General features: G+C 38.2%; 1 protein-coding gene across 1 annotated transcript in view; it reads right to left on the reverse strand.

Moving 5' to 3' along the window:
- The window catches only part of LOC146004106 (small ribosomal subunit protein mS39), a 48,955-nt gene that overhangs the window by 13,424 nt on the left and 20,229 nt on the right, over positions 1-15,302 (reverse strand). Inside the window, exons 6-10 of the mRNA XM_083142770.1 lie at positions 13,795-14,026; positions 12,244-12,445; positions 10,751-10,970; positions 7,799-7,907; positions 2,547-2,782 (exon numbers count right to left, since the gene is read on the reverse strand). Coding sequence (XP_082998896.1) covers positions 2,547-2,782; positions 7,799-7,907; positions 10,751-10,970; positions 12,244-12,445; positions 13,795-14,026 — 999 coding nt within the window. The remainder of the gene's footprint in view (positions 1-2,546; positions 2,783-7,798; positions 7,908-10,750; positions 10,971-12,243; positions 12,446-13,794; positions 14,027-15,302) is intronic.

A 15,302-nucleotide genomic window follows, 5' to 3' on the forward strand; every position in this document is an offset into this window, starting at 1 on the left:
TGAACTTTTCCATCTAGAACTTTTCCGCAAACCAAAGCTTGGCGCTTTCTGTTAACAATTTTGGGACATACTTTATGTATTGCCCTTCCTCTACCACATACAGCTCTAGCAGCTCCTCAACCTTCTCCAGGAATTCGGATGGAGTTACTGTAGTTATTAACCCACTGAATTTTGGAAATTTCATTAAGTCCTGAGGTTTTATACTAAAGACTTTCGCTTGAGTGTTTCTATTATTATCGTTAGTGTTAGAGCATACCAGATTATCCTTTATTACCTTTGTCTGAGGTTCTACTAATCCTTGCAACCCTTTCATTTTTGCCTTCCCATGCCTGGTCTTAATGTAACTCTTCTTCTTTGACGTCAAATAGCAATCACCCGACCTATCCGCCTCACTTAAGGAATCTACATTTTCAGGCTGAGTGGACCTGAAGTGGTTGAATTTTGAACATCGAAGTGCAGAATCTCCATCTGATTCTTCAGTAGAAGTGGCTTTGTCTACACCACGCTTCCTTAACGCCCCCGACTCAGAGTAATGATAACCAACCCGCCTTACTTCGATCCCATCAGCATTTGGCTTTACGAGATCCTGATCAGAGCCCCTAGACTCCCACCTAGCCAAGACCCCATTGAACCTTGCCAAAGAACTTTCCATCGATCTTAATGTTAACATAACATCAGCCGGTAAACTATTCATCCCTGCAGCACTATCCTCAACCTTGCACAACGAACCCCTCGGAGTTCCCTGAACCGATGAAAAAACTTCCTTCTTGACTACGGTCAAGTCACTATCACTGACAGCCTTTACTACCTTCTTTCCTTCAACAATCCGAACCGACGGAGTCTTCCTTACTACTACTCTATCCATCACTTTCTCCACAACCTGTTCCTCCAACAATTTAAAACTATTTTCATTATCCAATTTTAACTGTCGTATTGCCTGCTGCACACCCTGTACTTCCGAGTCTAGTCTTTTAGCCAACCCCTCATGCTTCTTTTCTAATCTCTCGGCTCTACTCATGCATTCAATCCTGTACTGGGATACTGACAATGCAAGCTCTTGAAGACCTTCACTTGTCTTCGTAGTGTCCTGTTTTAACTCCAACATGGATTTATTGGTTAGAGATAAATCCATTTGAAGCTTACCAACCAAGTCACTGGTATGAGACAACAACTCAGATTTCATTAGCTCTGTGTTTTCTCTGGATGCCTGACTACTTTCTTTAATAAAAGAAAGCAAGGTGTCCAGAGTCACAGGTTCCTGTTCTGTTCCCATATTCGTTTCCTATACTTAATCTTTACTAATTTGAATTACCCCTTCCAAACTATCTTAATAAGACAAGTTTAAACAAACAACAAAAGGAACTTAATTCCAACTTATTTATTTTAACTTTTTTTTAAACTTATTTATTTGACTTTTTATTTAAACTTATTTATTTCTCAGTCGGTAACGCGTCTGACTACCATGCTCAAGGTCCCGGGTTCGATCCCCGGCCGGTTCAAATCCGGGAACTTTTCTAACGGTGGAAGCGGCCCCGGCCCCCGACATGAGCTCATGCTAAAAGTTTGGAAAACAACAGCTTACCTTCTGTAGCCGGGAAAAGACGCCATGCCGTTGTTCCTCTGCGGACTATTTGGGCACAATATTTTTAACATATCACTTACGCATCTTCCTTCTCCAAATCTTAAAGACGTTCCTCACCCATTGCCGGTGTGGAAACAACACTCAGTCCTTGTCTCACAAATGTGTGATCACCAAATTTTACGGGAAAAGATTATCCCCTCTCTTCACCAACAAGCTTCTTCCGCTCCATCTTTTCCAGAATCAACCGCTTTTTTTCTTCCTCTTCTTCTCACCTGTACCACCGTCTTTTTTTGTACAACAGAATTAACTCGGATAATTTGTCAGTTAAAATAGTTGTATATTATCACAATACTTGCAGATGTATATGTCCAAGATATTTTTGTAATAAACGTTTGAACAAACTGTCTATCTTTATTCATGCGATAGCATGGAGAATATTACGCTGTAAATTTTATAGGTTTTCGCCATCACTGCAAATTGTCCTTGCGTGCAGCCGCCGTCACATCAAAATGTCCTTGTGCATAGCGAAAGCAAACTGTTTTTGGCGGTAAATTTTACGACAATGAGATCTTCAACAACAAGAGATTAAAATTTGTTACAAAGGCACTTGCAAAAAGATGACTTTGAATTTAACTTCAAAATAACATTCACGTACAATGTGATTAAAGAATTTTACAATTTATAATGACTTACAAATGGTGCCATCTAGCGTTATTTTCTGAACTTCGTATTGTACCGGTTTACGGACGTAAGTAGATTATTTAAATGTTCTCAACATTCATTACATTCTTTTAATATTATGATGCCATATGACAATAACCGTCATACCATGGCTGGCCACCGTCGATGTCAACTAATGACGGATGATTACAATGCTTAATGTGCCAAAAAATATTCATTCAGAATTCTTTATAAACTCTTTCAACTTTTGTATTTTACAAATACATTGCTGCATAATACGTACCCCCACTTTTTGATTCTGTCATCAGTGTCGTCTTCTAGTTTGTTCCACACAGACCAAGCAATTGTAACAAACTGTTCCACAAGGCTACTCTCAGCAGGAGCTGGGCACTTGACCATGGTGGACAAAACAGCAACAACAAGGCTTTCTCTTTCAATGTGATCAAATACAACCATATCGGACCATATCTGGGGAAGATACTCCACGGCCATGTTCAGCTCAATGCTGCGAATGACTTCCTGTAAAGAAAACAATATTAATTACATACAATCCACAAAATTAATGTCATACATAAGTTTGGTTAAGTCCACTTTATGCTTAGTTAAGCAAATCGGCAGTGGACGTGCAGTTTAACCCTCCGTTAACACATCATTTCCTGTAACATACTTTGGCACGTGGGCTACATCTATGTGTGTGAAACCTTTAACTGTCTGTAAGGTATGAAGACACCATGAATTATACTGCATATGCATGCTGAATGATCTTAATTTGTCTTTCTTCTAAAATCAGCTGCAATTCTCTGCTTCACTTTCTAAATGATGTCATATTTTAAAGTTAATCGCATGCTTGGGGTATAGTTGTCCCCCATGTGTCTAAATATGTACCTAACAACCGAAGCAGTGCCATGTTCACTTTCATCACCACTAACACATAGCTACATGTCCTCCCCTTCCTCACTAACTCACTTCCGTATAACTTCAGAATCTGCTGTGTATTCTGTCTTTTGATGCATTGGTATTTTTCTTGTTATGTATTTAGGCAAGTCAGGAACAACTGTACCCAAGCATGCAATTGACATTAACTTTATAAAATTATGTGGCTTAAAAAAAAAAAACGTTCAGCTACACAAAAGCACGGATGTGCAGTATAGTTGACAGAGTTGCAATCTCACAATGAATATCGATGGCAGTCTTGGTACCCCACATGCCTAATGGAGGGTAAAAGTAGGTTGAATTTACTGATTTATTGAATTCTTGTGTTACGTCCACTTTAGGCACAGAAAGGCTAATCAGAACTGGACGTACAGTTTAAAGTGGGATTCGAACCACTATGTCATGTGCCTCCACAGGGTATCAAACCCTGGACCCCTTGATTACAAGGTGACAACTTTACCACTATGCCATCGAGGAGGCCACATCCTACTTTAACCAAACCACTGTTGAGTCAACTCTCGATATGACGACCTTTCACATTTCCTGGGAAAAGGGTCGTTATTTCCAAGGGATCAGTTATTGGAATTTGCACCAATTTTCATCCACCCCTGACCACCCACATGCAAAAAAGTGTTAAAATTGTGCTTAGGTCTTTTTTTTTAATAACTCTCATGCAAAATTACATGTTACATAATTCTAATACAGTGAAATACGAATATATACATAATAATACATTAAATGAAGTTCAAGGGACCAAAAAATTAAATGGCTGATAAACGCATAATGAGAGTAAGAATAATATTTTGTATTTATAGCATGTTATTGATTGGTTGTCATAGTAACCGTGTGTAAGGCAATAAAGTTATCTTGTTACAATCTGAACCTACGTATTTTATATGTCTTGTGTAAGTTTAGGTAAGGATGAAATCACACACAACACAAGGCTAACATCTATGGAGCTGTCATACAGGATATTCTTGTGAGAATATGGATGAAGACGTCATGAAGAATACAAGACGATCATCATTCAAGCATAGGTTTATGCAAACAGAAATCGTGTTGGCTTGATCAATTTCTACGGTAAGAAACCAAGATTACACTCACTGTTTGTGTATCATTTACAATAATTGTACAAGGGCAATGTTCAAATAAGTGTGGTACGGATTGTGCCTACAACATATCATTTACAATAATTGTACAAAGGTAAAGTTTAAATCGATGTGATACGTATTGTGTCCACAATATTGTACCCGTAATATTAATTTGTCCACAATTATGAATATGTTCGATATGAATTTATTCTCTGAGTTCCGGCCAGATTCGGAAGAAATTGAAGACTATTTAACGAAGTTAGAACAGTCTTGTTTGGCTCATGATGTTAATGAAACCAAGAAAGTACCTATACTTATTTCAGTTATACGATCTGAAACTTTAAAGTGCTGAAAACTATCCTTGCACCTGAACCAGTCTAATGGCAAACATATTCAACACTCAAGGATAGTCTACTCAAACATTATGGCCAAGAATAAACAAATTTGTGGAACATTATAAGTTCAGGAAGGGGAAACGAAAATGGGAGAGAATGAAACACAATTTATTTTGCATGTTAAGCAACAAGCACTTAAATGCAGTTTTGGCCACTACTTACAGGAAGCCATTGTAGAGCAAGTAATTGTAGGTGTTCGGTCTGATGCCATTACGAAGAAATAACTCTCTGAACATACATTGACTCCAGCAAAATGTCAAGATATTGTGCTTCAAATGGAATTAATTGAATGGAAAACACAAATGTTCTCACATCGTGAAAAGAAGTGTAGTCCTAACATAGTTGCATTCACTGGGACACAGAAATTTAAATCAGGTTTCCACTCCTCACAAGCACAGAAAAAGAACTTCGTTAATCCTCAGGATAGAAGTTATAAAAGCACCGAAGAATGTGGTAGATGCTCTAGAAGGCATGATCCTGGACATTGTTCAGCAAGAAATTCGATATGTTCATTTTGCAAAAAGAAAGGCCATTGGCATATAAAATGCAAGTTTAGGAAAAAGAACCATGAAGTTATGTGTAAGACAATTTCTTCTGATCACATTTCTGCATCGAATATTAAACCTTTAGAGGCTAATATTGGGGAACAAAACATGCACAACGAATTTCATGATTTATCTTTATTGCACGTTGAAGTTAGTGATTTGCATCAACCAGTAGATAACCCTTGCACTATTTCATCAAGCACAGACAATTCACAAGGTCAAGATGCAACAATAGCTCGTACATAAGCAAGGAGAGTTAGTTGCAAGCCTAAAGCAAAAGCTATAGATGGCACTAATGTTTATTGTGTCAGCAGAACCGTGCATAGTTGATCTGTGTATTAATAAACAAATTGTACAATGTGAACTAGATACTGGATCGACAGTTACTCTGTTTAATAACAAGTCTTTCAAACAATTGTTTCCACATTGGCAAACACAAATTACTTCACTAACATTACGAGGTGTCAATAATGATACCTTAAAGTTGGAAGGTCACACCTTAGTGGATTTATCATTGACAGATGTATAAATTATCGGTTACATCCGTTGATTGGACATTCAAGGCTTGACAGTATTCATCAGGGTTGGAGAAAATTATAGTTTTTCTTGTATGTACGCATTGCTTGCATGATAGAATTATTTTCCTGTAGTTTACGGTTATTACAAGCATAAGAAAACAGTTTTTTCTTTGTGACATTTCAGGAGAACACACGCTCCTTTCATCAGACATTTATTTTCATTTTGACTGAAAATGAAAATAAATGTCTGATGAAAGGAGCGTGTGTTCTCCTGAAACGTCACAAAGAAAAAACTGTTTTCTTATGCTTGTAATAACCGTAAACTACAGGAAAATAATTGGAGAAAATTGTTAACACAATGTAACACTGTGATGAGAAACGTGGGATCTGAGAGCAGATAATTTATTATCTAGCAAATATGCTAAAGTTTCTGACGGTGATCTATCAAAACCCATCACACCGTTTAAAGTTGATAATTTAAATAAATATTCGTCAATCGAAGTTAGCAGATATGCAAGTACGGCAACCTAACCTACTCCACCCAGCCAGCAGTGATAAAGCTAATTGGATTGCCTTCCCTTACCACCAGACTACATCCAAACGCCTATCCAAGATCTTGAAACAATATGACATCAAACTCGCACACAAACCAATGAACAAAATAGCCAGTGCCCTAAGCAAACACAAGAGATCATTCCTTTCCCCACTAGACAACCCAGGTGTATATGATGCCCAGTGTGAGTGCAAGTCACACTACAATGGCAGATCCATGAGATCTGTCAACGAGCATATACAACAGCACTTAGTGGATGCAAAAAAATTCCAACCCACTAGCAGACTAGCAAGGCACCTCAAGTTCGACAAACACAGGATCCAAAAAGTTTCAGTTAGGCATACATCACACACCCTAATCGACACCAAAATCAAAGAAACCCATGCAATTATGCTCTTTCCGCACGAGATGAGTACAGACAGCAGTCAGGCTCATCATATTTGGCTCCCGCTATTACAACAGCTCAAACCCATCATGCACAGCAGACGAAATGGCTAAACTAGCACCCCTAGCAGTAGTCGAGGAACCAACAAAAGGAACCGGAAGTCAACCTAACAGTAAAATATCGAGTTTCCAAGTGGATGGTGGCAGAGGCCACCGAAATTAATAGAACATTCACAAATAAGTTTCGTGGATATATCTTTAGTAACTCGCTTACGTCTTATATTATCAACCGCGTTGTTTATTCCCTTCAACATGAATTAAAGTTATGTTGTTACAATTTGAACCACCATATTTAGTATGTCTTGTGTAAGTTTAGATAACGATGAAATCACACACAACACAAGGCTAACAACGGCTTTGAGTTATCCAAACTTTTCAAGATGGTACCTATTTTTCAGGTGTAAATAAATTAGAGTAGAAATCACCCCCACAACAGATCATTGAAACTTGGAATAGCTCCCAAAATAAGCTTTATATGTACTACATATTAACATTGTAAGTTTTAAATAAAATGTAAAAAATGTTACACAAAATAAGGGAATGGAGCTTAAATGGACACAAAGATTCCTAGGAGATGGTAACACCATTTATCCTGTGTAGTTATACAATCTGTTATGCACAGGATGCATGTTTTGTGAAGGAAAATAGAACATGAAAACGTTTTCACAAAAAAACCATTGGAAATAATGTTATTTTCTTTTAATTGTGCACAGTCATTGCACTGAGACCTACGGAAAGGAAAACAATCTCTAGTTTATTGCAAGCGAAACTCGAAGAATCTTGACACCAGTTACACTGGTGCCAGAAAAAGTTGGGAGATAATCCGGCAGAATGACTTGGATTTTATAGGGGCCTACTAGAGCATTGTCTGTTCCAGGGTTAACTGGTAAGATAAGATCTCTCGGGAAACACAACACAACCTTTCAAGGCACCAGAAAAAAAGACACACATGCAAGAAAAGGAAGTTATTTTCAACAGCACACTACAATCACTATTACTCTTTATAATAATAATAATACAAATTCTACTTTTGTGATTGGGAAAAATTTAACTAACCTCCATTACTCCTGGTTCAGGAACATAAATGTTAGGAACCAGGGTATTATAAAATGCCATGAAATTTTCAATTGGTTCTGTCTGGCACAGTAGGGCAAAATAGTGTCGGCTGAAAGAAAAAAAATATTGTAAACAAAAGTACACATAGTACAAAAATTCAAGTTTCTCTGACTATCTTTGACATGAACCAAAATAAACGATCAACAAATAATACTGAGAACTGTATTTTCTTAATAAACTGTTCCTATCCAAGATAACTTAATAATTATATCTTTCCTTCTTTATATTTAGGTTATTCAACATTGCTTTTCTACCACTTGGGTTAAAAAAGACAATGGATGGTGAAATAATCAAATTGGCTTATTGGACAAACACAATATGCCAATGTCTTATCCAGGGTTTGAACCTAGTACCCATGGCTTTGTATACCAAAAAGGCTGGTGATAAATTAAATATTGTCTCATTCTGCAAATCGTAGGGACTACAAACTGGCAGATGGATCCCAAGAGAACTTAAGAATAAGATACATCGTGTCTTACACAAAAATTAATAATTATACTTTTTTTTTTTTTAAAAAAAAAATTTTGGGTGCGTCAGCACTAAGGCTATTTTGCACCCGTCACACTATACGGGGTCCAGCCCCTTATCTTTACACATAACAACTCTAACGTTGCTTAATTAAAATCATAAAATATTAAAATGTTCTCACTTTCGTTAAAAGCTGAGGCGGCAAAGAACACTCAGCACACATAAGGACAAAAGAACAGGACAATACAAACAAAATTATACTGGCCATAGGGCCAGTCGCCAGAGCCTCGTTAGTCTTCAGTCCAGGGTGTACTAACGTGGAAGTGAGGTTGACATTTGGGTGTACTACGTGGAAGATCACCCCTTACACCCCATTAATAATTATACAAATGAATAAAAAAATTACAATTGATCTTATATGAGTGTTAGTGGCGGGGAATGTTTAATTATGTCCAGAAGTTATCACAAGTTAGCGCAAGTATTCACATAGACAATGGCATAATCGCAAGAAAAAGCACATGCGGTAACTGGTGTGGTGTGGTGTGGTGGTGAAACCATGTAAAATTCTTTACATAAACACTTGAACGTAACAAAACTCCATGGGACAACAGCCACCCGAGAGCCAGAGCCTGCCAAGTTACTTTTCCATTGGGTGGTCAGTAAATAGTGTTCCAATGCTGCTGTTTTCTGGTTTTTGAGTTTGGAGCCTGCTACTTCCTTTTAAGTAGTTTCCCAATGTGTTCCACCTTCAAGGTCACGATCGTTGTGACAGGAATATAATATGTTGCATTTATATGTCAATGAGTAACATATCGCCTATACAGGGTGTCTCACAAGTAATAGCACAAACTGACACAGGTGAAAGTACACAATACTAGAAGCAAAAAAGTCTCAGTAAACATAGGTCTGCAAATGAGCCGTTTTAGAGATAATCGCAAATGTGTGATTACAAGCCACCACTGACTTCATTGTTTGTAAATGTCGTCCTAGTTGGTAAAATGCTAATAATGTCTGCGAATGTGTGGTTAGAAGCCGTCACTGATTGCATATTATAAACACAGAGTGCTTTACTTCTTGCGCATTCCAAGGTTTGCTCTTCGTTTACAAAACAGAACATTTACAAGAGGTAGCGTGGGAATCAAACAGGATGGATAAAGCACTCGGTGATTACAAAATGCAATCAGTGATGCCTTCTAACCACCTATTCGGACACATTATTAGCATTTTACCAACTAGAACGATGTTTACAAACAATGAAGTCAATGGCAGCTTGTAACCACACATTCGCAATTATCTCGAAAACAACTCGTTTGTGGACCCATGTTTACTGAGACTTTTTTGCTTCTATTATTGTGTACTTTCACCTGTGTCAGTTTGCGCTATTACTTTTGAGACACCCTGTATGTCTCCTCTCCCCAAATACATCTGCTTCATTCTCATTCTGATTACAAAATTATATATATTTTACTAGATTAAAAATGATTAAGAGTAAGTAGAACCTGTCTTACTTCTTGAGGAGCATAAAGAACTTCCAGTAAAAGGAAGAGTGTAGTTCCTATACAATATCAGATAACTGATGTTATCAACAATGTAGTGGACAAGAAGAAACAAAAAGTTGCCAATTGTTCTGTGAGTTCTTGTGGAGGTGAAAGAGCAAATAAAGATGCGTCAGTCACATTCTTTGACTGTGTTCAAACTTTAGGAAAAGTAGTACGTGTATTGAGCAGCTACTGGTTTGGCAACAATGTACTTGTTCTATGATTGTAAGACATAAGGCTGAACCCATTTCTACTTCAAGAAGGATTTTTATTCTTTCCTGTTGGTAAAGGGAGGTGTGAAAAATGTAACTTGTGAACTCCCCCCACCACCCAGGAATGCTCTCCCTCGCTCCCTCCCTCTCCCTCTCTCCCTCCCTCCCTCCTAGCATGAAACAAGCATATCTGCCAAAGGTCAAGGTTTCTTGGTGAACAAAACTGCTGCAAAGCAAGGAAAAGGGTAGAGACCTATCAACACAACAACCTTTCTGGCAATTTTTGACCTCTGCAATTGGGAAAAATATAAAGCTGGAAACAGGAGTTATGGTGAATGTATGATCGAGGTGCACATCCTATTTTCCTATTATTTAACATGGCTTTTTGCCATGACCTGGATGAGTGAAGCAGAAAAACTTAAAATGAGGGAACATAAAAAGTAGTGTTCAACTGTATTTGACGTCTGGTGTACACAACCAGACAACAGATGCCAAGTGACTTCATGAGCTTAACACAGCAATCAACAAAAAGCTGCCTGCAGGAATTGGTCCTCAAAGAGCTGTTGTGTCTCAGGCATTTATGATGGATCAAAATAATGCATTACTGCAGCCAAAAATTCAAACATCTATTAGAGAACAAGTATAGTCACAACTTCATACAAACTGGTACTTACTAATAAACAGACTCTTTCAACGAGTCTCCAATAAGATCATAATTATTTCCAGTATGCAACAGTGCATTCACTCTGCGAGCTAAATCCTTATCATGCAGGTGGTTCCTGCACACATCCATTGCGCAAATGAAGAAGAATATGTCCTTTGGATGAATGATAGTGAATTCCTTTCCTTCTATGTGGTTCATAATATCCATCAAAATGCTACTCACGGGACCCCCTGAAATGAAGAAACAATTGATAATCTGTTTGAAACAATATTAAAATTCATGAAGAAGTTTCTCTGAACTCCTTCCCTGCGGCAACGTTGAAGGGAAGTACGACCAAAAAAAAAAAATTCTACATATAGATGCAACTGCAAATTCGTATCATTGTAATAGTGCAAAAACTAACTATAGAAAGACTTGCCACAAAATTAAGCTAAGGAAACAATCTATATATAGACTCTGCCAAATAAACATTCCATATTAGGTAAGATCAAAGGTAAGGTTCCCTCTGCATACAGCACCATGCCTTGAAGGCACATTTAGGGGATGTGGGGGTAGGGCTCCACACCCTCACTACATATTCTCGAGCTTGGTTATTTTGAAGGTGATGTGATCAGCACCATGCTCCGGCCACCTTTACCCTCCATGGTTGCCCCCAAGTACACATTGATTTGAGGCTGGGTGAGCCACAGAGCTGCTTTATGCAGGGACTACGCTAGTAAAATTCCAACCTCAGAACATCCACTCCACGAATTGAACCCGGGTCCTCCGCATGGCAGTCCGACACCGTACAAACTAGACCAGCGCAACTAATTCCATATTGCATAAAAAATATGTTTCAGGAACTGACAGAGCATCAACAATGGATTTTTTGATGGCCAGTTGCTTTAAAACATCCAAAGAATTACATTATGAAAATTATGTAAAATAGCTGTAATTTAATCACAAAATTAATTTCTTTCATGTAATAGTAGAGCAAAATTAATGAAAATTTCAACTTTTGCATAACTTCGAGGATAATTCAACTCTGCGAAACTCTGTTATCAGTATGGTAACTTTTTTATCAGTACCAACAAAAATTTCATATCAGTCCATTCTTAATTCTTATCAATATCCTAGAACAGTGGTTCCCAAAGTGTGCGCCGACGCACCCTGGGGTGCTGTGAAATGTTCCAATATGTGCTTATTTAGTACTTTTTACATGCAAAGTGTTTATGAATTTGATTTTTCCCCCCTTTTATTTAAACTTACGGCAAGCAACCTAACTGCACTAACCGATTGTTGCAAGTGTTAGATAGTCCTACATTCTGACTAGGGCACTGCGAAAAAGTCTTGAAACACTAAGGGCGCCGTGAAACAAAAAAGTTTGGGACCCCCTGTCCTAGAAGTAAAAAAAATACTACATCTGCCATATATTGGTGATTAAAAACAATTCACATTGGCAAATCTGCAAGCCAATAGGAAAAACATATATAAGTACACATATGAGTATACAATTGTACTTACTGTCCTTACAGAATATTAACAAAAGGTAGTAGTAACTTGCTAGAGATGGCTCAATACCCAGATCCTTAAACTCCCTGATCGCCTGTAGGGAGAAATCCTTGGTGGCACGCATTGATCCCATTGTGCTGAGGGACTCCAGAACAGCATTCAAAGTACCAATGTTAGGCTCCAAACCCTCATTTTTCATTTCTGTCAGCAACTCCTGCAAACACAATACAATATTCAAAATAGGGTGACAAGATTTGTTAGAATCTTAGTGACAATGGGTCTTTTTTATTTGCATGAAATATCTTAGTTGGGCACTGCCTATTGTCTATCCTTCACCAACGATCACTGTGTTTTGAGAGAACACCTATTCTCTCATCTTTAGGTAAGCAAACTTTTTACTGGTGGTGGGAGTCGAACCTTCAAGGACCTCTGAATTTGCTATAAATCTGGTGCATGAACCAAACACTACACCCTGTCCTCATTGGTGGTGGGGTAGTTATTTAGTGAACTGCATTTGTAGTAAATTCACATGTCCGTCATAGGTTTGATCACACATCAGCATGGACTATCAACGCCATCTTAATGTGAAATGTCACCTGACACTTGTCACCTGACACTTCAGTAAATAAGAAGAGTGAAAGAAGTTGTCCAAATTGATGGTTGTGAAATGCAGTATGGTGATGCGTGTATATTACAACTCATAGTAGAATAATGACCACTTCTTAATTCTGAAAACTATTCCCCACCACAGACTTAAAACATCCAAACAATGGACAAATATGTGAAAGAACGATGACAATTTCTAATATTCAGCGGTAACAGTGTTGAAATAAAGTGCAAAATATCTTTCCATGCAGAAGTTGTGATGATTTGATGGTAGCCAGATGTATTAACACATTTTTCATGCTTAAGGTGTACCAACTTGTTTAAGCTCATTTCATTTATAAATGCATACTGTTCCTATCTTATGACATATGTGGCACATGTGTTACAATGGCAGACATGCACACAATAAACTTAAATGAAAAAGTCGAAATCATCAATGTTTACGAGAAAGGAAAAACTTAAAATATATTTCGTAAAATTGAACATACATTAGATTGATTGATTGAGTTTATTTTACTTCATGTTTTGTGCCTCTTGGCTAATTTGCGAAGATGGGGGTGAGTGATGAAATGATGAAATTGATGAATGGACATTCACAAACAACCAAGCTCAAGCGGGATTCAAACCCGGGATCCTTGCCGTCGCATCGCGATGTGCTAACCACTCGGCCACAGGGTCCAGCAACATACATTAGAAATTAACATGGAAAATTTGTATACATGATGAAGCTTGTTTGTTAAACTTAGAACAAATTCAAAGCATTTGAATACATAAACATTTTGTTGTGTAAATTGAGTTTTTATAGCAGTCAGTTTATTTCCGAATACCAGACACTTCTCAATAATGAACATTTTTCACTCCCCATTGGTTGTCTATTACAGAAATTCCACCGTATCAACCACTTTTTGTTTAACATATTCTTCCAAAAATGAATGACACTTGATGAAGGTACTTCACCTCGATAAGTTGCCACCTGAGGTCATTCCCTTGACGTAAGAAGTTCGCTCTACTTATGAGACCATTGTACGACTCTGTATCCATGGGAATCCTCTTCTCCTTCATCTCCTCATACAGCTGCCACGCCCTCTCTGCCTGGAAGTACTGAGTCATCCCTTGCAGCAAGGTGCAGTACGCTGCAGAATCTTTGGGATCCATTGAGTGAAACACATTCTCAGCTAGTCCATTGTCCCTATGGAAATAATATAAAACATGAAAATTTATTGTAACTACAGACATGCACATTTCATTTTTGACTGAAACACGAAATGTGAAACAACACACTGTCATATTTATTTTTCACGTTTTTGACAGGTGTGTGTGATAAGTATTCCTAACATGTTTTGTCACAAAATGGTGCAAAATGAATTGCAAAATGTAAAATGAACTCTTAAACATGAAATTTAGAGTCTATTTAGCAACAAATCACTTTCTAAAGACTGAATTATCCTGCGAGTTATAAAAAATCATGGAAAATTTAATTCAACTATAAAAATTTGAGAAACAAAAAATACACCCCATTACACAGGAATGAACTCAATACTCGGACAACTACATAAAGGTGCTATTAGATAGAAAGGGAATGTTTATTTTGTGAAATAAGTATAGTTTTTTAAATCAAATCTAGGATTGTATTCACCATTTTAACACTGAAATTCTGCATTATATACTGGTTTCGATCTCAAAATATGTTCAGTTTGTGTGCCAAAATCTTCACATTTTATTTACCATATATACAGAGTGATTCTAAAGGTATAGTACAAACGAAAACCACAGATACCTCCCATGAAATAGAGACGAAAGTTCCCCTTCCACTTTGCCGAGAGATGCCTCCGTGAGGAGCTAGACAACGCCGAAAACGTGTGAAAATGAACTTCACACCTCTCTACAGCCAGTACCAGTGAAGATAGAAAGGCGGAACAAACGAAGTCAAAAGGAACACCAAAGTCGCCCATCCGAAAAACACTAGGCGGCAGCTGCGCAACGCATGCGCATGGGGTTCCACAAAGGAAATAGGAGTGTCCCGCAAGACAAGTGAAGGGAAAGGGTAGCGATCGACAACGGTAGGGAGAAAAGAAGCAATGAAGCATGAAGTAACAATTGCACAGCGGGAAACAAACACCATGACTGAAGCAGTGCAGTCGAGAAAAGTAGTGCGGGGTTGCAGAACCACGGGAGGACGACGTAGGATGTAAAAACACACCGAGAATGCAAGCAAAGTGGTCCGTGACACTCGACAGGCAACAGACACGTACATGGTTCGGGGCAGAAATGGCGGCGCTGGCGGTGCAGCGCAAGGGGAGTCCCCAAAACACAGTGGGGAGACACCGCAGCAAGAACAAAGCACGTTGCAACAAAAGAGAAAGAGGACCGGACGGGGAATGGTACCTGCCAAGGAGACAACAAATGCGGGACGAGGGATTCCCCGTAGCAGCACCGAGGGGATGTCACACAGAGGTCGTGCGCCA

Source organism: Lepisma saccharinum, chromosome 21 (assembly GCF_977018435.1).
Source record: "Lepisma saccharinum chromosome 21, izLepSacc3.1, whole genome shotgun sequence".
Taxonomy (NCBI): Eukaryota; Metazoa; Arthropoda; class Insecta; order Zygentoma; family Lepismatidae; genus Lepisma; species Lepisma saccharinum.